Source organism: Hylaeus volcanicus, chromosome 2, assembly GCF_026283585.1.
Source record: "Hylaeus volcanicus isolate JK05 chromosome 2, UHH_iyHylVolc1.0_haploid, whole genome shotgun sequence".
NCBI lineage: Eukaryota > Metazoa > Arthropoda > Insecta > Hymenoptera > Colletidae > Hylaeus > Hylaeus volcanicus.
The window spans coordinates 6,637,661-6,661,518 of NC_071977.1; the positions used below are offsets into that span (position 1 = coordinate 6,637,661).

The 23,858-nt window shown below is 41.9% G+C and overlaps 1 protein-coding gene across 4 annotated transcripts in view; it reads left to right on the forward strand.

Annotated features, from left to right (window-relative positions):
* Positions 1–23,644, forward strand: part of LOC128872217 (elongation of very long chain fatty acids protein AAEL008004-like) — a 50,428-nt gene extending 26,784 nt beyond the window's left edge. For 3 of the 4 annotated variants that reach the window (XM_054114672.1, XM_054114673.1, XM_054114671.1), the window contains exons 2-7: positions 7,801–7,959; positions 12,213–12,403; positions 14,707–14,790; positions 16,143–16,199; positions 16,304–16,409; positions 17,143–23,644. In XM_054114672.1, the coding sequence (XP_053970647.1) occupies positions 7,902–7,959; positions 12,213–12,403; positions 14,707–14,790; positions 16,143–16,199; positions 16,304–16,409; positions 17,143–17,618 (972 nt within the window). In that variant the 5' untranslated portion in view covers positions 7,801–7,901 and the 3' untranslated portion in view covers positions 17,619–23,644. Of the gene's footprint in view, positions 1–7,800; positions 7,960–12,212; positions 12,404–13,276; positions 13,358–14,706; positions 14,791–16,142; positions 16,200–16,303; positions 16,410–17,142 lie in introns of all 4 variants that reach the window. The other variant, XM_054114675.1, reaches the window with a different exon arrangement.
* The last annotated feature ends 214 nt before the right edge of the window (positions 23,645–23,858 follow it).

The following is a 23,858-nucleotide window of genomic DNA, read 5'->3' on the forward strand; positions in this document are numbered from 1 at the left end:
CAACGAGGCGCTCTTATGGTTGCTCCTTTCCCTCGGTTACCCTGCACTCCCTCTCCTTCTCCCACCACTTTGCTCAACACCATTTCCCACTCCTTTTCTCCTTTCGCCCAGTGTTTTTCTTGCATCTCTCTATGTTTTCGCGTTACTCAAGGCGCGCAACAGCCTCTGGGTATTACTTAAGAGCAGCCGGCCGGTTGCGTCGCTTGTAATAGTTACACTTGCACTTTCCTGTCGGCCCGTTGCCGCCGAGCCACGCGACTCAGACTTTCCCGCCGAGCGCCGCGTTAAACAGTGGCGTCGCTTAGAGGGTGCCCGCTGCCCTCCTTACAAAGAAACCTTTGTGGCATTTTGGGTCACTACTTGACCCGCGTGCCACAGCTTGTCAACCGCTCCATCGATGTATCTCACGTTACCCTGAAGTTTAATACGCAAACGAACGTAATTTTATTCTGGCTCTTAAACGTTTTCGCTCTGAATTCTAGTTTTTGTAAATACTGTCCACGATATACCCTCGGGGTAGCTATAGCTACACTGCTCTCCCGTTACTAAATTTCTGAATTACGAGTAATATCGATATAACATAGTTTTGAAGTCAGATTCTCTCTGAAGCTATGTTTGATTGTAGCTGCAATGCTAGTTTAGCAATCTCGAGGTACCCGAGGTGTAGAGAGGCCAGTGAACCCCAACAGACTACTGGGCGTCAATTATTAATAAATTTCTGAATTACGAGTAATATCGATATAACATAGCTTTGGAGTCAGATTCTCTCTGAAGCTATGATTGTAGTTGCAGTGCTAGTTTAACAATCTCGAGGTAGCCGAGGTGTAGAGAGGCTAGTGAACCCTAACAGACTACTGGCCCTCAATTATTAATAAATTTATGAATTACGAGTAATATCGATATAACAGTTTTACCAAGGATTCTCTCTGACCTATGTGAGTTTCGCGATGGTGATCCATGAGCAACTCCACTGGGTGACGCCGATTCTAGCTGCGCTACTGATTTCTCCAAGACCGTTCTAGCCTCTTTTGAACGCGTCGGTGCTCGAACCAGTTCCTTGCACGGCAATTTTTACGGGATGTTTCTATACGGGCGTTGTTCTCGTCCTTTGCAGCCAGTCTTTCTCGATGGACAACCTCATTGGGTCGCTATGTAGATACTAGACTATCGCACCGGTCCGATACGTTTGGACGGTCACGCTCGAGGAGATTACGCTATGCAGCTGGAAAAAGAAGCGCAATGCTTTATTATTTTCTCGTGGAAACATTTCATTGTAAAACAGCATGCAATTCTACTCGAAGACTTCGTTCGACTCTGCGCCAAGTAATCGCGCATACTGTTACAAAGTTCCCTATTCAAATTCATTGATTAGTTTAATCATATCCTTCGCAGAATGCAAATAAGTTTAGCGCAACCTGAAGTGAGTCTCCATTACGTTAAATTTGTCAAGTAAACGCTTCGAAAACGTGCTTTTCAAAACGGCTGTCAAAATATACGTCGTGAAAGGAACCAAAGAATCCTTTTACGAGTGATCGCGACACGTGCACGAGAATGTTATAAAAAAGAAAATCTGTGTCTATGCTTGGGTCAAAATGAACTGACAGCACGTCGAACAGTTACACAACATGTCAATGTTACAAATGTCTCATAAATCTGTAATAAAACCTTTCCTATCGTCATACTTTCAAGCTTTTTCTATTTGTTTGTATGAACGGTGATATACCTGGATTTTTTTACCCTATATTGAAACGAATAATTATTACATGTCGATCAACGACTGTCTGTGTAATTTGGCGATCATCTACCAACTTATATTTTATCTGGAGCATAGACAACTCGAGGAAGTAATTTACTTCCACGATCTGCAGAACCCTAACGTTTTTGATGTTTTTACGTGAACGTTTGAAAGATTAGCTATTTTCGTGATAATCGTAATTTGTCACCGAATCGAGGATCGACCGAAACGGGACCACTTTCACGATCGCCTTGTTTCGGATTGGACATGTTCCAGTAGCAGTTTAGGGGCCACGAACTATTCCCAAGTCATGTCTCCCGAATTAACGCGCAGATTTCAGCGGTACACGGGACTATTTGTCGACCGAATTTCGCCCACGAGACGGAAGGGTCATACGGTAAAACGAGGAAAGAAACAGCTATCGTTTATCTGTTTTAATTTGAGAACGAATAAAGAGTGTTTTCTTCGTTCTGTAGATATTTTTAATTGTTTCGTTACGACTCGGCCGAAGGCTGAATCGAAGTGGAAGTAAATTGTTGTCCTCTGCATGGCTATATGTCCGTCTCTGTTACTAAATTACACATTCCTGTGGCGTAGGTAAACAATTGCCGTCTAGTGAGGTTGTTTCGTATCATTAACGACCTGGTATTGTATAACATTAATTGCTCATCCACGTGTCTCAATGATAAAGCTCCGTACACGGGCTAAATTATACCAATTTCTACGTAAGTGAGGTCGTTCAGATTCGATAATCTTTCCTGCATTTCGTTAAAGTTCGAGCGAGTGACAGTATATTTAGACATGTCCGAGTACGAATAGACACCGCTGGGTGCAGTTTGAGTTAAATAAAGATGCGTCCGAATAGCAGCTAACGCACGAACTCCACCAACTTATAATATCGTCACGCCACACCTGTTTATTTATTTATTTATCAACGTATGGTAGTAACGTTTCATAAAGAAGACCCCGAGGAATTAAATTATTCCTAAACTATCAAGCATAAGTCATATAGAAGCTTGTGTTATACAAATTTGAGGATGACGCATACCTCTCGTTGGAGGACGCATATCTCTCATTTATAATCAAAGAAATAAAAATGATTTGCACAGCGGGGCCTTCAAATTCATTAATTTTATCGATGGTATACATGGTTCCTTTTTCTCTTTTTTTTTTAAGAATCCTCTGAAAACGATCGTTCGCGTCGTCTTCATCATTTTCTACACGCCCGTAAACCCGTGCGTAATATGATTATGTGTTGGCCGTATTGTGAATAACTTTGTCGGTATAAATATCGATTGTGTCACTGAGAGGTATGAGGAGTGATCTCATGGTCTCGAAAGCTTCTGAGTAACTCGAATTCGCGAGTTTTTCCTAGGAGCGTTCAAAGATCAACTCTTTTGCGTAAACCGCATCCTCGTGGCGGACACTTTACATAAGCCACCATTTTTCAAACTTTTTCTACCAAGGAATAGCTGGCGTCTCGAGACAGGTATATTTTGTCGGCCTGTTATCGTCAAAACGAAAAGAGAATTTGTTTTGTTACTTAGCATTATGACTGAAAACGCACCGTGCAACGTTTGTAAGAAAGATGTTATTTAATCAGACCATGCAGTTGAATATCTTCAGGATGAAAGGTCAAAGTCGATTCCAACCATAAGCTGCTTATCTCTCTTTCGAATTGCAAATGAACCATGGTTAGCGTAACGCAGCCACGGTGTGCAGCGAATCTGTGAACCTACGGTTTCTTTCCAGGATCGGATCGAGACTTCCGATATCCCTGGGTGTCCAAACTTGGGCCATTTTCAACCTCGTTAATTCGGTTCTGTTTCATTCGAAATGATACTCGCTTGTCGTTATTTAATTGCACGCGATTCACCAGGGAATTGAATTGTTTACTAAGCTCGCCGAGGAAAGGATGGCTCGGAATCGTGTTCGTGACCGAAAATAATCCTCTTGAATTATTAGGAGACCCCTTGTTACCGCAGAAAGCAAATTCCAGTATCGATTCCGCGCGGCGAACCGCAACATTCCATCGCGCGGGATTGTTAGAAATTTCCTAACTCTAGTGGATATCTTCCGCGGTGATAACGAAACAAGTGGAGGTTGTTGAAGATGCTTCATTTATCATAAGAGAGTTATAAGAGAGCTACGGTCTACCTTTGTATCCGTTTTTGACATATCACAAGATCTTGCTCCAGAAATCAAACTAAATTATATCTCATTCAGGACATTTAATCGTGGACGTCAAGTAAACATTTCAACTTCAGCCACCACTAACTTTTACTTATCTACGGTGCTCAACCTTGACGGGAGCCCAACACCTTCCAGCAATTAACAGTCTGCCGCGATGGGTCACGAGTGGTTGTGCAATTATTTTGTAACGCTGACACAACGCTTGATTCGATATCGAGCGCGTAAATCATCTCGTGACAAAGCGATTCCAAAATACACCAAAAAATGAGTGCTTAAAAATTAAATCCTGGACACTGACAAGTGGACATCGTCTTAACGAGAAGTTAATCAAGCTTTTCCTCCGATCGTTCAGTTTTGAATAATTACCCGAAAATGCGCGTTTCTTCCAAGTGCACGGCTATCCCTCCTCCCCCTCCCTCGATTCGAAACGATGTTCGTCGACTTGTCGCGGATTGTTGCCAGTGAATCGAAACATTTAGCCAGCGCGTATTGAGGTCAGTGGTTTGTTCATCCTATCGTTAATGACGATTCCAGTGTCGAGACACACAGCTTCGACGCGGACACGAACGACCGACCGAGCGATTCTTCCTTGCGTAACGTACACAGAGGACACAACCGGCGCTGGCCCGTTTTCTGCGCCCGGCCCATTATAATGTATACAGTTTTCGCAACATATTCCCGCGGTATTTCGCTTGCTCGACGCGTTTTCGACTTTTCGTTTTGCAAGCGAACGAGACGCGATCGCGATCCATCGCGGACCAGCGAGCCGCCTTTGCCTGCATTTCTATGCTCCTCGATGGTCATACTTGGCACGAAAGTCGGTACCCCCTCGCAGGGTTCCGCGACGAGGGGCCCCCCAGGTCGGCCACGTTGCGTCTCTCGGAGGATCTGGGATCAGAGACGAATGAGACGCCGTTCTCCTTGAAGGAGCGCAGGTAATAATGGTCATCAAGAGCGAGACTATATATTGCGAATGAATCTCTTCCGCATTGCTCTTGTTGATCGTGTTGATGCTGCTTCTAACTATAGGATTACGAAGCGACCTTTCGAAAAGTCAGCAACTTGGAGAAATCCTTATCGTAACAGACATACCAACTTGGAGCGTGGTTTACTGCAACATGGAAAGAGACTCCTAATCATAACAGACATTCCAGAAACACACTTAGTGATGGCCTATGTGCATCGATACCGAGCCACTATCGAGGACAGAACGAAATTTCAGAAACATAGAACCCGTTCCTGAATTTCATTCCAGGAAGTGTTCGAATGAGCCTCGCGTGGCGCGATCTCTCCTAGAAGCCAGGATAGGATCTGGATCCTTGCCCGTTCCCCTGCCGGTGGATCGATTAGTGAAAGGACCAGACGACTGGGCGGTAGGTGACCTTACAGACTCCGACGACCGTGTACAAATCGGCGACCGACTGGCCGATGATAAATGACGACACCCATTCAAGTCCGTTGTCGATTGGCCTTGACAAGAATTCTCGCGCCAGGCCGAGTTGTATTGAAAGCGAAATCCAACGGGTTACCAAACCGTCGTCCGTTCAGCTGACCAGCAACGCTGACCGAACTTGCACGTAGCCGCGCACGAGTGTCTTCAGGGACGTGATTAAACTGCCGCTAGAATCCAAGGCGTCGAAATAAATAATTAACGGGCGCGGTTTTTCTTCCGCGTCCTCCACGGCCGCGAGAAAAATCGCTTCGCGGAAAACGACGATCGTTTCCGCCTACCTGGAACAAAACGCTCGGAAGTTACGCGAACTGGATTGTTAACGCATAATAGTATATTTGAGGCATTACGTGACTGCCCACATTCTTGATCGCGTCTCCGCTGGAGGAGATTGAATCGACCTGAAATGTCCACGAAAGATGCAGCGTGCGAAGACCTCGTTACTGTAAATAGCTGCTTGATCTCTTGTCCTACGACAACATGCGAGACTCGTGGCACGAAATTTGAAAATTATTGGCGCGCTGAGGCCTTCGTACTGTGAAATTTTCAGCTCGATTTGATCTCCGGCAGAGATACGATGGAAGATGTTGGATGGCTGAAAATAAGAAAAACGACGAGTCTAGGACTAGGACACTGGGTGGGCATCGAAACATATAGCAGATGGCTAATCGTACACAGTATTGAGAATAAGGAATCTTTATATCGCTCGAGATTGCGTCTCGCAGCCACCGTGATTTATATGCGTTATTATTCTGATAGCACAATCGCTCGGTCATAATGTTTTTCAAGCGCAGACCTACCGCTAATCTGTTCTATAGCACACTGTATACATATTTTAGCGAATTTGTTAGAGTTTCCATTTTTAAACAATTTGAACATGGAAAAATTGCATGAAAGATCGAACGAGGGTTTGTTGCCTATGCGTTTCTTCCACGAAGAAAAAACCTGAAAATAATATGGGTGGAAGAGTAGATGGAAAATTAGATCACCTCTGACATTGGTAGCGTTAATTTAACGGAGTAACCCAAAGGAAAAATTTAGGCAAACACGCTGTCTCCCGGTATGTAAATTGTACTTCTATTCCGAGGAATCCGATGCTCTTAATGGAGATAAGATAATTGAAACACATTTAGTACACGAGGCACCTGAATATACGAAAATGCTTCGAAGAATATTTCCATCAACTTTGTATATTGCAATCTTCCTGGTGCTATACATACCTGTTGACATTTACAAACAATTATGTTTGTAAATAGCTTCGAATGGCCGGGTATATCAGAGATAAGCCAACCTACGGTCAACCTACGCGTACGATCTATATAATTACGTCGATTAGGAATCGTCGTTCGGTTTCAAGGCAAAAATCGTTAGCCAAACTTCTTTCGACGGCACGTGGGAGGAAATACTTTTAAATAATTGGTGGAGCGCCAATTATAGGCGCAAATACAATTTAAAATAAATTTCTGTTTTTCCATGGATTGCGCGAATGAAGCGTTAAATAAAGTCAAGTCACGAATTGTCGAAAATTAGAGAAACGTTTCACGTGATTCCGCGTAAGTAACAATGAAGTAAAATCTGGAAACTTTTTGGGTCGCGTCGCGTAACAACTTCCACGTGGGCGACCAAGTTTACCTGGGATCGAGGCTCGTGAGTCCGATCGCAGGTGAAATTCGACCGATCGCCGATCGGAGGTGGGCAGAGGCCTGTTGGGCGCAGTGGTTCAAGGCCGTGGCGATTCATGGTCGGCCCCGTGAATTGCGAGATTCCGTTGGATCGTGGCGTGTAATCCATAACAAAAAATTATGTGATCGATTTCGTAAGCGGTGAGGTACACGCGGTGAATTTCGAGTCGTGGCGATCTTGGCCGCGCGAAATCGCTTCTAATTCAACGATCGACGCCGAAAATCGCGACGCAAATCGGTCGACATTTATGTAATCGACGAAGCTTTACGCGTACGTTAAGTAATACGCCCTCGTTCGCGCGTGTAACAAAAGAAATTTGCTATAGGCGAGGAGAGCCTGTGTGTCTGTACACTCTGGGGGGACAACCGAGTTCGGGTTACTCGATGTCTCCGATTTTACGTGGTTCGACGATCACGGTCCTGCGCCAATTTAAAACAAGAACGTACTTGTGGTGGTGTGAATGAGCATAACTGTTTACTGTTGTGAACCCGTGAAAAGTTTGTAGACAGGTATTTATTGAAAGTGCCCTCTCTCAAAAGAGAAATTAATTTTACAACTGTTAGCGTCGTAACTCAAAGAAGGATCGGAGCAATTATAGCTATATATCTTTGTTGCCACACGCAGACACTTGTTCGCAAGGATGATCGTTAAAAAAATTCGAATGTATTTCCTGCGCGTCTCGAAGGGGTCGCGTTCGATTTTCGCTTTAATTAAACCCTTCCGTCTTTTGTTGTTTCAGGAACCCGCAAATCTGGTCTTGGAAATCTGCGCCCTTGATTCTGACGTCGCGAGGATTTCGTGAAGGCGCCCTCAGAGAGGAGAAAAAAAAAAGGAAGAATCATGTCGATTGTAATGCATTACGTGGACCGGCTCCACGAGATACTTGACAAACATGCAGGTAAGCGTGCAACCAGCAGATTTATAAATAAAGTACAGCAAGTTCTCTACCTGTGCGGTTAGTTCGGTCCAAAGCTTTCCACGTAAGCCGAATTGTATAATTCTCTTTCGAAAGTGAAATTATCCATTGTTTTTAACCAATGTCCTTATTTCACGTAAGGTCTTTAGTTCCGGTAATGGGGGACGATTATTATTCATTAGAGTTCGTATATTTGTTAACGATTAGCATGTACACGTGCCTGCACGTGTATCTACGTGAATTACTAAAGCAAAGGAATTGAAAATGGATTTAAAAATACGATAATCACCCCTTCCCCATCGCTCGTACATTTCCACGACACTTTTCCTTATTTGCTGAAAATTAAACAGTTTCTTTCCCCCACTTTTTGCCAATATTTTTCCTTCTACGTCGTATTCTCCTGCCATAAATTTAACTATCCTTGTTCTCACCTTCGAATTTGTTGACAGGTTCTTTATCCTTCGCGAACCTACGTCTGAAAGCAGACGGTAAAAAATATTACTACGTAATTGCTATAGTAATTAAGTCGAAGCAATCTTTGATTTAACAGCGCGTCACACTTGGACAAGGTCATCATCGTACGGGTACCAGATTCTTTGGTATTTAGATATCTAATCTCTAAATAATTCTCATTCCTTTCCACGGTTTTTTCCATTACTTATTCCGATCTATCTACATCTGCAAACAACCTAAGTTAATTCATTGATATGCTAGAGTACCGATAATCATGTGCAACAGTAAACGAAATTTACGCAATCCAAACGTATTATTAATCCATTAAATCTGTTGTCTTCGTTTATTATGAAAGGAACAATCGAACTGAAAACTCAATTGTTAATTCATTCAATATTTGTCGGATATCCTGTTGCAGTTTATTTATTTATTTACTGCCTTTATTGCACCGTATCGAAACAGGATATGAAAATATACAAAACATCTACATAAATTATATTTAGTTATACTTATCCAAGCACGCTCGCTCGAAAATGAATTTGCACCGAGTCGGCAAAGATTTTGCAATTGCGTTCCAGTTTTCGTTAAACGCGCTACTTTTCGGGTCATCGATAAAAATGATAATATCGATTTCGAGGGAATTTATGTTTGGAATAAAAACACAGGAAACGAAAATACAGGAAATCAGGTGATACACGGTAATAATTGCAATTTAATAAGTTCGCTGATATTTGCTTACTTTGAGTCCAAACAAGAAAGAGAAACGCAAAATAACTGTAAAAAAAAGTGTACGCAAATGTTGCTGACGCGAGAAAACTCAAAATAAAGGGATTCAATTGAACTAATGAATAAGTAATCACCCATTTATCACATCGTTCCATGGATCGACACTAATGAATAGAACAAGCGACGAAAAAAGTACATATTGGTCTATGGCTTTACTATCCCAACTCGAAATGTTTTTCTCGTTTCACGGAGGTTCTAATTTTTCTACGAACTCACGGAATTTATCCGACGTTTTCCGGTATATGAATTGCAATTTATACCGAAGGACTAATTTAATTTGCGATAACTTTTGTTGCGTACGTTTTTACTCTAAACGCAATGGCAATCAAATTCGTTTCCCAAGTTTGATCACATTAGCTCGAAGGTACTACGTTTTGTTTATGTAACAGATGCAAAAATTTCCAGTAACTTATGAATTCCATAATTTCCATGACAAAAAAAAGTGAGTGTAAGCGTCATATGAAGAAACATACATACATATGTATGTGATGTGGAGTCACGCTGAATACATTGCGCGGAGTGTAGAATATTTGTGCGTGCAATCTACGAAATTTCAAAAGTCACAGTTCCTACGCCTTTAACACAATCAATTATTTATACTCGAAGACATTCCTATAGTTCGGTGATCAAATCACAGTTTCATCGAAAAACCTGTTTTCTCCTCGGTGTCTGTAATAAATAAAGGAGAGAACAGGTTTCTTGTGATGTAGATAGTAAACAACGGAAAGTATCGGACTAATACGTATTATTAAATAACAGTCCAGTATGCAGTGCTACCATGTATAAACTGTTAGAGACACATGTTATCTAACATTGACATTGCTTTCTTCTAACACAAAAATTACAAGGGTGCTTTCATTCGTCGTTTATTATTTTAATACAATTTCGCCCATCTTTAGCGATTGGATACTTTGTTGGGATTGCGCAAACGTCGCCTTGCGCAAAACTCTCTTGAAACGAAATTCCCGAACTCGCATGGAACAGAAACTTGCTCCCTTGGGAGGCGCAGTAAAAATTAAAAAAATGAACGTGTAGAGCAAGAGGTCGTTCCATCGGAGACTCGAATTGCGTACGTTTCTCGGTGATAATCAATTGACTAGATTAATTTCACGACGTCTTTCGCAACGCCGTCAACTTTCGCCGACCACACTGTCTGTATCTCTTGATTTTGCTCCAAGGCTCGAACTGCAAATTTTCAAATAACGAAGGACAGTTAAATATATTTTTGTTCGGCAAAAGTGATGGAATATAACAAAAGAAAAATTGTAAAGCAATAGAGTTGGATCCATCATCCTAAGAAGATGGTCAGAAGTCACTATGAAACTTCTTCATCTTCTACTGATCGTTCCACCAAATTTTGTCTGCATAATTGTTCGATCGAAAGAACATCGCAAATGGGCGTCTACACGGCGTTTTTATTCATCGCCTATTACTCGAGTAAAACTCTGTCTATCTCTGTCACGTGCTTTGGTATACAAATGACCATTATCAAGAAAGTTTTAGTATTCGGAATTCCAGATAGGTGATTGCGTAATTTCAGACTTAGCTACATCTGTCTGCATATTGATACAAGAAGCGAGGCATGACTCGCGGAGATAGATAGAATTTCATTCGAATAACCCGTGACGTTTATCAGGTAAAACCGTTATTCGGATAAGATTTTCTTCGTTCAGCGTTGACTATAATTCCGTTCGTCGATTAAAATGCAAATTTTCATTCAACGGGTAACGAACCCAAGAATTGTTTGTTTTTCATACGTTATTCGATTCGCATAAGGATCTCGGTTATCTCTAGACAGTTTGCATAGATTTTACATAACGGAAGTTCATACAAAGTGAAATAAAAGTTAACGAACGTAGACCTTCGTAGATAGGAGTGATTGGTAGTCATTGTCGCATTGAAATCGAACTTCCCTACGCGTTGGACGTCATCGCGGTTCGGGAAGCACGGTGGCGGAGATTTCGACGAGCGGACGAGCAGGAAAGGAGGGTAGAATCACAAAGAATATCGTTGCAGTTCGGCGAACGTCACTCGTTGCAATGTGCAACGATCGTGGCGCATTGAAAATGAATAATTCATTTCACGTGTCCGTGGGGAACCTGCTGCTGATTTCGAAGAAGGTTTTTTAAGCTAATTCGTTGCATAAACATGACCATATGGGACTGTATTTTTGGAATCCCCGTGCGGATTCCAATTTTAGAATTTTCCGACCCGAACAAAGAAGCTTTATACGAACGAGATCAGAGGTTGCCTTCCATCGGAAAGATCTCTGTTTAATGGCTCAATTTTACGGCTTTCCGTGTACCATCGGGCCCACCGAAGAAGCGATGAAAGCGATTACATGGTCGGTCGAACCGTTACAACCAAGAGGACGGGTTAATGAAACGGATTCTTTAACTGGTTTTAATGTGACGTTGGTTGATTGAACTTCTGAAGGACGCGAAAGGGCGGGGAAGCATATCGCGTGGAGAAACCTCAAGAAACCTCAAGGTCGAAGTTGTTATACTTTTACATGGTATTATCAGCCGCACTCGAACCGTCGGCAGGAGGCAACACGATCCATAATCTTTCGTAATCTTTTCACGAAGATATTGCTGCCAACCTCGTGGATTTGTCTGTTTATCCTGTCGACCAATATTCTCGAGCAAGATCTACTATATCTCACTGCCTGTTACACTGGGAATTGGTTCGTTGGAAATCGATGCTATCTACAATCAGTCCCATAAATATTCGTATCTAAATTAAATGATAGGTTTGATATTTTCAAATAAATATTTCATTATTAATACATACAAGCGTGAAGTTTATTCATGCGCATACTTACAATGAAACATCTATTTGAAAATATCAAACCTATCATTTAGTTTAGACAGATTTCTTTAATAAACATAGAAGGTACGAATATTTATGGGACTGACTGTATACAATAACGAGAATCCATCTTCAGATATAACCATAGATTTATACAATACTCATTGATGTAATTCTCGTTTCAGATCAGAGGACAACGAATTGGTTCTTGATGAGTTCCCCGTTTCCCACCCTGTTCATCTGTCTGACCTACGTGTACGTCGTGAAAGTTCTGGGACCGAAGCTGATGGAGAACAGGAAGCCCTTTCAGTTGAACAACATCCTGGTGATGTACAACCTGTTCCAAATGGTGTTCTCGGCGTGGCTGTTCTACGAGGTAACGTGTTCCTTCGTGTCGAGTGTTTTATGTTAAACACCCTAGCTCTGCCTGCTCTTTGTATCGAACACGTGTTTGTTTGCACAACCAGACTCACGAGAAAATATGTTCTTTGCATGCGTTAAACTCCTCTACATTTCTAAAAAGATGCGTTCGATGCACGCTAATATGTACGACGGAGTCACGAAAGCTGGAGGTTCGCGTAGGGAATAATTTCTGCGAAACCGTCGCGAACGTCTGGCCGTGTCATCGAGTTCGAAATCGTCACCAGATAGCATCAATGGCGCGAGCTTTATTAGTATTTGCGATACATAGACGGTAAACTTCTTGTTTACGTGACTCCTTTGCCGATCGTCGAGTCGTGGACGGGTTGGTGGCAGAGATGGGCAGTTCGTTCGAACAGTAGGCTTTCGTAAAAATAGAATTTTTTGTATGAAACACTGTTCACCGTTTATTTTGCCCCTCTCTGATCGGTGGCACCTCTGCCTGCAAACGATTCGACGATTACTCGGGAAGCTACTTCCGGTATGTCACTTTGAATGCAAGTGCAACGTGTCGTTAGCAGCGAACAGCACAAGATTAAAGTGGTCGCCAGCCTTCCACTGACGGTGACGTTAACAACTTTATTATTATCATTTTTGATGATATAAGATCTTACAGGAAGTAAAAAAATATTAATACTTGTAAAAACTTATGCGATGAAGTAATGATTAATATATATTTGCGAAGGTTAGAGACCACTTTAATCCCCGTGAGAAATTGTCGAGATCGAAAGCTCGAAAAGACGCGTTTCGAATTCGATTGGATAAGCATTTGGTAAACGCAGCTAGATGAGCTAGATTAAACGTTAATTTTGCAAACCAACAACAATAGAGTCTGATGGGCGGATGGTGGACCCATTATAGTCTCCGTTGCCAACCGGTGGACTATTCCGACGATCCGATCGCGATAAGGGTAAGTTTTGTGTTGTCCATAGCCTCTTTCGCAGATAGATGAACGACGGCCACTTCAACGAGACGGAACTCAAGGAATGCCAATTCCAACTGTATATATATATGTATATACGTACGCTCGTATTCTTGTAACAAAAATTGTGCTGTGTGTGATTGTTCGAGACGCTAATCGGGTTTAAAGTAATCATAATTTTCTTATTAAAATCGGGTACTAGCGTGTTAATACTAACGAGTTAAGTCGATTGATCGAAATAATTATATAACGTTGTTTCGTGCTTGTGTTAAAACAATTAGTTTTCACGTTCGTCGATTCGAGTCTACAGTCCACTCGTAACGATTTTGATCTTCTACACGAGTCATTTCATGTAGAAATATGGTTTTTTTAAATTAAAGATGACTCGAATAGAGAGTCGAAGACGTCATCGTGGAGTAAATGATTTGTAGTAACAATAATTAGAAACGTGTGTCTTTTTTTTTTTAATCGCGTCGAAGACTCTTCTAGGCGAGTATCGCAACCGACAAAATCGATTATGGCGACGTATACGCATATGCCGACGATAAACCATCCTACGTTTTCAAGGGTCTTGTATGGTGGCAGTTGGAGAACCAAGCTACGATGCGGATTGTTTGATGCTTTTGTAGACAGCCGATTTCAGGGCAGGAAACGGCCTATCGAGGAGGAGTAAAATTTACTAAACCGCTTTAACGCTTTTCTGTGTGTCTTTACTTACCCTGGCGTAACAATTCGGGCCGACTGGCCGTTGCTGGTTGTACAGGGTTATATAGGGTGACTCTAGAAATCGAGCCATAATATAGCACATTTTCAAGCAAGGACGGATCGAATAAAACGTTAAAGTCTCGTTTTATTATTGAAACGCGATACACAGCTCGCTCTAAAAGAAGGAAGTACAACCGTGGCTTGTTTTCACATTTGCTGCTCGGTTCAATTTCTAGAATTACTCTGCATAGCTTCGAACATCTGCCTCTGTTCGTGTTTTTTTGTGTGTGCGTGTGCTGTCCAGTGTTTGTCGCATGAATGTCCTGGCTGAAACAAACTACAAGGTCTGGCGAATTTCTCTGTCACTAATAAGCAATAGTTAATCGTTAGTTGTGTAATTGGCGATCTATTAATCGTTCTAATTCCGACGTAAATTTTCGATTTCAAGGAAACAGCCTGTGCATAGGTAAGAATTCGACCTTAATTAATGCGACCAGGATTATTACAGAGGTCGCAGTTAGCTTTTCACGTGCGCCATCGCGCGTACCCCTTTTCGATTCTACGCCTTACTCTTTCATTTATTTATTCTTTTCACTCATCGGAGAATGGTCTCTGGGCGGTTGTGGTTGCAGTTAGGAATGTCCGGATGGCTGACTGGCGACTATTCTCTAAGGTGTCAACCCGTAGACTACAACGATCGACCCAAAGTATTAAGGGTGGGTGATATTCCCTATTAACACGCAAACGTTACACTAAACCAAACACACTTTTCGTACATTCTATCGGTACACAATTGAACTAAAAATTCCACATGAAAAAGTAGCAATACGAGTCAGAGATGGGCACAATTCTCCTTAACGCGCAAAGATCGCTAATAACGAGTTAAAAGTGCTACTTTCGATGCGTTATTGGTACGGTGAAAATATTAGAGGGACCGAGAAGTAACGTCGTTTCGTTAACATTAAATTCAAACAAATACATTCTAATAATAAGTTTCAATTTTTAATCAATTATAATAAAATTCTGCCCATCTCCGTTGGAACGTTGTAATTGATGCTTTATTTGTTTAATTAGTTATACAATAACAGTCTTCTGGCCGACGTAAATTTTGCAAGACGTCTCGGATTATCAGAAATTTCGTCCATGTATTTATTCTTTGTTCTATTAGTATGATTTGTTTCTTTATTTAGAACTGTACCGTGTCTTTTGCGTGTTCCACTAAGTTTCCAAGTAGCGTTTGAAGAATACGGTATTTGAGGTTTCCGCGGCTCGGGGTTCTGATAGTTGATACACCAGTTGATAGCCCTTTAAGAAAACGTGTTTCAACGTTTACAAGCATTGCAACCAGCTTCTTCAGAAATCGAATGGCACACCGAGATCGTTAGTTTAGAGCTACTCAACTCCTGCTCAGGTACCTGCGCTCATGTCATAGCTAATTGGCCAGCAATCATCGAGCTTGTATGTCATGGATGGACTGATCATCATCCTCCAGATAAACGTGTTAGATGCGATTCGAGCCTGTATCAATGTTTATAGTATTTGCAGCTTCGTTATTTATGTATCTTGGAGAGACCTAAACTACGCGATACACACTTATGGCAGTGTATTACTCGAACTCCTGAAGAACGTAGCTTCAGTGCTTGCGAAACGTCGAAACATTTGTCCCAGAGTGTCCCAACGTAAGGGATAAGGATCCAGTAGTTAATCGAGCAAGCTAACACACTTCGAACTAGCCGCTTCATGCAATTAACACCACTTAACAAAAACTACATGCAAGAAACAATACACTTGAAAACAGACACTTACACGATATGCACAGATAACAGACTGACTTTCGTCTCCGTCGATGTGAACCTATCAAGAGCAAGTCTTTGGAATCTGCGTCAAACCATGGTAACGCTTGGAATACTTTTTCAAATGTTATACTTAACGCATTGTTGATCGGTCACGACGATCGAAGTATAATTGCGAGCACTGGATCTCCAATGATTTGCCTCTCTTGTTACGTTTGACACAGCCGAGTGTAGCGCATAAAAAGATCGTCTAATCGATATTTTGCAACATACAGATGGTGCACGCATGTTGGTGGTATTACTTCTCCAAATTCACGGAATTCATGGACACGGTAAGTAATCGGAATCCAGTAAAGATTGCATCGGAACGTCACGTTCCAGCGTTTCGTCTTTTAATCGATTGTCTAAGATTTCTCGTTGTTCACCGCCTTTGTAGATCTTCTTCGTACTGAGAAAGAAGAACAATCACGTGTCGACGTTGCACGTTATTCACCACGGTTGCATGCCAATGTCAGTGTGGTTCGGCGTTAAATTTACACCTGGTACGTACAACAATCTTTTTACATAATCGCCGATTAAATCGTACGATTCAATGGCAATTCAATTGTTCGTCGTATCGTCTCGAGCAACAGACTCGCCCGGATCAAGATGCATCCGACCTTCTGAGAATTGCTAGAAATTTACGAATCTAAGATTATTTCGTAAAAAGTGGTTAGTCGAGTAAAAAGTAGTCGATGAGTTTTCTTTTTTTCTCCTGACGTATTTTATGGTTATTTGCACGTGCGTGCCCGTATGCCCTGGTTCGAATATTACGTTTCCACAAATAAATTCTAATCACTAACGAGACGCGCATTTATACGATTCATTGGCGTAGAAACTATCATTTTTGTCATTAAAGAAAACATGCGACTTTAAAAGCGTTCAACGTGCAGTTTCCGATTTGCCAACGTGTAATTAATACAGGCTGTTATTGGTGGACGATTCCAGACTGAGAAACACGTTCCGAAGAAAAACTAAGTATAGCGTGGTGGATGTCATGAATTTCCGTGTCACGTGAAAAAACGCAATTACGCTCCATTTTTATAATGAAAATCCAATACTGTTTCTTGTTCTCCGTGTAAGCGGGTTAAGATATTTTGAAGAGTTTACGATGAAGTTTGACCAGTCGGAACACTTTGGACGATCCTGAGCAACAGATACCGATCATCTTTTTACTTCAACCCTTTACTTTCCCTCGTATCTGTAACTGGTTAACGCCACTCTTCTTCTTTCCAGGTGGTCACAGTACGTTCTTCGGGCTGCTGAACACGTTCGTCCACATCGTGATGTACACGTACTACATGCTGGCAGCTATGGGCCCGAAAGTGCAGCCGTACCTCTGGTGGAAGAAGTACCTGACCGTCTTCCAGATGGTCCAGTTCGTCCTGGTGATGATCCACGCGTTCCAGCTGCTCTTCATCGAATGCAACTACCCGAAGGCGTTCGTTTGGTGGATCGGACTGCACGCGACCATGTTCTTCTTCTTGTTCAACGAGTTCTACCAACAGAGCTACCAAAGCAGGAAACGACCATTGGCGAACGGCGTCGCGAAGAAGGACCACCAGCAAAGCAGTCAGACGAACGGCTTGACGAACGGATCCATCGGCAACTCGTCGTCTGGACGAAGGGACGCCGCCGATTACTACGTGAAGGGCGACAGCCTGGCGGCGTCGGAGCTCAACCTTCGAAGACCCTACACGACGACCGAATGACCCGATCGTTCAACGTCGTTAGACCGTCATCGATTCATCTCATCCCCCTTGTACCATCGATCCTCCGAGTCGCATCCGGGCTTCGCTCTGTTTGCTCTTCCGGTCCGACGATCGTTCGCGATCTCAGCGGGGCATCGGAACATCGAAAAAGCCTGTACAGTAAAATAGTACAAACTGGTTCAGTGTATTCGTAGAGGGAGAGACATAGAACGGGAGAAAGGGTGAGTGTAGGACCAGGCAATCTACCCAAGATGCGTTCGACCCGGATTTGTCGCGGCTCGCGGTCACGGATCCCTGGCTCCCCGACGATCTAGGTATCCGTGAACCTCGGCACGCTGATCGTACACCCGCCACGACCGACGTAGAGCCGACTTTCGCGTCGTCGGGAGCGAGAAACCTTCGCGTCGGCTGGCTAGGTTGGGCAAAATTGAATCCGCGAGCTTGAGTACCAAGTAATCGGTAATTGTGATCGACACGTTGACTGGCAGGGTATGCGGCACACCTGTGCACAGTTGGATAGTCAAATCATGTTCGACGCGGTAGAATCTCGATTGTTGCACGAGAGCCTCGTTCGTTGCAACGAGTTGGCGATTGAAAGGTATGGTCACTTGTGAACGAGCGAAGGTGGAGGAGGAAAGTGACCGATAGGTGTGATAATGAAGATTAATGGGGCTTCCTCTCATTGAATAGATTACCTCTCTATAGTTATAAGCATTTTCAGCCCCTTTTCCTGCGATAATCGAGGCTCTATCGTAGAAGGCATAACTTGTTACGAAAGTGAAAGCAATCTGTAAAAGAATAACGAGTACAAAAGAAATTTTCATTGCCGCCCTGTCGATGGATAGCTCTTCTCGCGCGGCTAACCTCTTGCTGCCAATTGTTCGAAAGAAAAAGAAAAATCGCTGTGCATTGGGAAACGTAGTATTTGTCCATGAAAAAGTAACGAGTTATTCGGTGACAGTTAACGTATAAACGATTAATGAATAATCAGTAATCCATGACAGCGATCGGTAGATAGTCAAGCACGATTAACTTTGGAAGGCTACGAGTCATCGATTGGTAATTATGATTATCGATTAACGCGACAACTGTGAGCGGTGACTGCAGACGTAATCGCAAAGCAATCGTGTTGCCCAACTATGCCGGGTGATCTTGTATTCTGTTCTGCGTCGACGTTGAACCAGCCAGACCGATCCGATCGGTAATCTCGCCGATAGGATTGCGGCGGGACCGGGGTATAGGTAACAATTACGTAAAGAATGCTTGGATGTATAACTTCGCGCCGTCGTTGTTACATTACCGTCTCGGGAGACGGTGATTTGTCGTATTACGATACAGAAGCACGGTAATAGGGGAGAAGTAATCATTTCTTATTGACCATGGTGAAATTGCGGCGGTTTCCGCGGCTAGAAAGACCTCTCACTCTCTTGCAATTCGCGTGAAATTGGCTGGTTTTCTCCCCTCTTCCTCACACGCTCCGTTTCATTAGAACAGGTATTGTCGCGGTGCGACATTTACGGTTTATGCAATTTTTAAACACGTTGAGATGCGAACTGGGAGGATGGGCGGAATTTTGTCCGAATAATAAATGAACAGAAACTCTGCAACGATTACCAGAGGGTTGCCAGAGATTAAAATATCGAATTGGCTTTTTAAATTCTAGAATCGCGAGATTGGCAAACCTCTGCAGCGCGGTGTAGCCGACCTCGTGGCAGAGCGGTTAAGAATCAACGCGATAACTGTCATTCGTTCGACGGTTATACAATTCGATTACACGGTCACGCAATTATACAGTTCAAACTATAATTTTTATCGAGCGGTGCTCATCTCTTATTCGCCAGTTTTTTATCCAGATGAAAATTTCACCTATCCTCTCCCGAGATGGCATTCCGCAGAACGTTTTTGCTGTCATCGGTTGCGCGCGCGCGACGGCGTTGGCGGCTGCTCATAGATTATATAAAAACAAGGAATTATATAAGAGAGTTAACTGTGAGCGTTGGATCGTGATTGCACAACAATGCCACCGACCGTTATCCGATTACATAATTCGGGGAAGATCACTTTTTTTCGCGCCTCATTACAGCCGAGATCTGTTTCATCGACGGCTAGAGAATTTGTTTGCTCTTGTTGTCGCTTGTTCGAGAGCCGTTGGCCTTAATTCAGTCCGGTCCAAACGGAGAACAGCCTCGACGCGCGCGCGCGCGCTTTCGCGTTATGTAAACCACGTGCGGAAATCAAACTGAACCAGTGTTTTCAAAGTAGGAGGCGTATTACGATCCGGAAGGGGGCGTGAGAAAATTTTTTAAATTGAAAGAACCCCGTTAGAAACGTTTGTAAGGCTATTAGGCTCTGAAACAGATTTTTTTTTTATTTTCGGGTGAGGGTGGGAGGCGATTTAAAAAACCAGTTTGGAGAACCATTCGATTAAACTTTCTCGTGGGAACGTGCGGAGTACATCGAAATTCGAGAGTAGGTTCGCGAACGTCTAACAAAACTGTGAGATAAACGACTAGATCGAAATCGAATGGGTCACACGCCCATTGCATGCTTCTTGTTTCGTATATACATATTGTATGAACGGTTTTAGACTCTTTCGGTTTTAAAAGAAATTTTTAGAGTGCATATGTTGCTGAACATATTTCCAGGTTTTTAAAACCCGTGATAATGCATCCATATCGTGAACCGACACGCGAGAAACGCTCTGCGAATCGTTGGCGAGTAAATGCGACGCTTAGAGAGGTAGGTGCTCGATCTGCGCGGCGGTCGTGCGCACGGTGTACGGTATGTCCATTATTGTACATAAAATACATCGTTTATTTCGGTATGCTCGACTCGAAAGCCACTCAGTTCGAAACTAACAAATATATATATATATATATATATGTATGTTGAACGAGAAATCGGAAGATTGTACAAAGTTTGCAATTTTTTATTAATCGGTAATAAGATTGATCTAACGAATTAATTAATAATGTATAGTTGAACGTAGGTATATACAGGGTGGTCCAGTAGAAATGAAACACCTGATCGATCCTTTTTGGACGGTTTTCGGAGGATGAAGCAAGTGTCAAGAATCGCGTATCCCCTACTTGGCAGATTTCAAACTTTTTTTTTATAAGAAAAATTAAACAATCTATCCTGGGACTGGCATTAAAATCGAGAATGAATGAAACCTGAACTTCTATGGTCAAAGTAATATATATTGACATATATAGTTACCTAACTACATTATTGTACAAATTACTGTGAAGTGCGTGCACAGTCTTTTAAAAATTTATTTTCCTCGATACTTTAATACTGTACTTACTACTTTAACCCTAGAAGAACGTCTGGTATCTCGACTCTTACGTTTAGTTTAATTATAAGTGTTTTACAAGCGTGTAAATTATGTTACGTTGAAAATTCATAATATAAGAAATGCGAGCCTTAAAATGTACTTGAAATTGATTCGATGGTTATTGACACAACTTTCGGCCAAACTTGTTAGCTCTCTATATTTCTATACTTCTAACACAGGTGACTTTATACCTAATCGTAACAAGGGGTTAATTTTTAAATCCTTTACAAAAGAATGATATATGCGTAACGTTCGTCCTAGAAGACAATTCGAATGTTTTCGTCCCTACTTCGCATTTTCAATCATAGAAGGATATAAATCGATTCAATTTCTGATGGTCCACCCCGTAAGTTAGGACTTCTCACTGATTGGCTTTTATGCCGAATATGTTGTACGCATTGCGAAGTCGCGCAAAGCAAAGGAAACGTACGTTTTCGACGACCAAATGTTAGATTCCTCCAACGTGCCTTGTGAGATAATGATAAACGGGTGTGCCTTAATATCTAGGACGTGTTCCGACCATCCAGCGTGCGAGGATCGTTCTTATTCACAACGAAACTTAACAATTGCGCGTCGCGAACGATCCATCGTTGATGTCTCCTTTTCGATCAGTAACACGGTCATCGATATCAGAGCTGTGATTACCGAAACATATTCGATCGAGTGTCACTTGTGATCTAGACATTAAGGTTTCGATTCAGAACGCACCGTTAGAGACACCGAATCCACCGTATCAGGTTCTTTTCCTTTTCTGTAAACGCTGTCCTGTATCCGAACCGCGAAACTTTGCTCAGGACTAAATCGTTAACAGAGCGTTCAGAATCACGGTTGTTGAAATTGTTGTTAGAGTGTAGGAAAATCTGCGAGAGTTTGTATTCTTCTTTTTACCAACGTTTTCGAATTACGCATACGTTAACGCTCCCCCACCTCTCCGATATCTGAATACAGTAAGTCCTTATCTCGTGGGATTAATTCTAGTTTTCCGTGTAAGACGAATTATATAAATACTATACATCGAAGGGAGAAGGAAAGATCAGTCCTCGGTGAAGAATTACGTGGTGTCTCAGCAAGGGGAACATGGACAGTGTCGAAAAGTTTTTGCTGAAACACAGGCTTTTCGAAGACTGATCAAAATGTTTCATCCAGCGAGACCAACGTTTCCTATCAAGATTGATATTTCCTTCTCCTCGCAATACATTTGACATATAAATTTGGGTAAAGCAAACTTTACAAGGACTCACTGTATTTTTCGAAGCGAACGCTCGCGATCCAAAAGATCTGTGATGTAGATCATTCGTGTACTGTATAAATTGCGCGAGTCAACGTTTTTCTTCGACCGTTTAAATTAGAAATATCGTTGCGGATATTTGCTCAAATTTGTTTTGTAGAAATTACTTAAACCAGTAACTCGAGTTCGTGCATCCAGTAGGTATCTGTACAATTGCAGCGGTTGGGAAACGATCACGTAGATCGCCGATCCTTTGAACTTTGTACCATGCCGACAGACCATAAGAGATCGAATAGTTACGACGAATACGATCGATGTGCACAAAACGTCCACTTAGTGTTTCGTTCGCTTTGCACGTTTCGTACACCTTGTATATAGGTAGGTTAGTTTTGTACTGTCGTAAGGAAAAAGAATTAATTAGAAACGGAGGTAGCGATCATTGTGCCACGCTTCGCGTCGACACACGAGCGAATAAAGCTTAAAGAAGGAAAGGAAAAAAAAGTAATAGAGTCACATACCATAAGTATCGTGAGCATAATGATAATTTATATACGAATCTACATCTAGATATTATTACGAATAAAGAGTTGTTAAAAAAAAAAGGCAAAGCGAAATTTACAAACGAAATTAACCACTATTTTGTATTCGCGGCTACAATTATTTTGTTTTTAACAAATCTTTGAAATGAAGATTGAAATAGCGCACTAACAAAAAGCGATGGGACCGATGCTTTATCTTCTTAGAACTGATTAGACTTCATCGTTGCGCTATATACTCGTTGAACGGTGTATGATAAAAAGAAGAGTAAAGGGGCATCAATTAACTACAGCAATAATTCTTTGCTTGGTAGAGGAGAACTTCAGATTATTTTTATTCCGATTCATATGAAAGCGATTATCTACTTTTATTTTTTCAGTTCTTGTCATATGATCAACGGTCGTAGAACGAGTTCATTTTCTAACATGTCTTGCATTGTTATTCTCGAATCAAGCTACCTTGTTGGCGACCGAATTGCGTGCCTGACAAGTGGGATGAAATAAACAGGACGGTAGAATGCAAATTGCGAGATGGATCAAAATGAATTAATTGGAGATTAAGTAGAGAATTAAATACCGACAGTGGCGTATGGTGCGTTCTCAGAGCCACCAATCGTTCTTTTATCTCGCGATACAAAACAAGTCGGAAATAATTATCTCATGCAACGTGGACTTCATTATATCGTGTCTCGTATTCCCATGTACTGATAAGGAACATGATTTTTATAATTGTCACGCAATGATTAAATACCTGCTAAATCAAAGGCCAGTGGTAGACCATCGATTGCTTCAAAATTTAATTATGATTATTATCAACTTAGTAAGCTGAGAATTCACGCTCGTAATTAAATAATATTGCCATGGTTTTAACATCCCATGGGTGTTATATGATGGCTGGAGAAATAAATCGATTTTGTTTCAGGTGCATTCGCATGTTGCCTACATGCGCGAAGTGTTAATGGCTTCTATAAATATGGAAACAATAATTCTCAATCAATACATTGAATTACTCGAGTGATATAATAGCCATAACGTCTAATCAACGTTAACCATATCGCGCAAAACCTCAAATCACTTATGTTCGCCTTAAAAAAAAAAGAAACATTAACAGCCGTTAGAAATTATAATAACGACGTTAA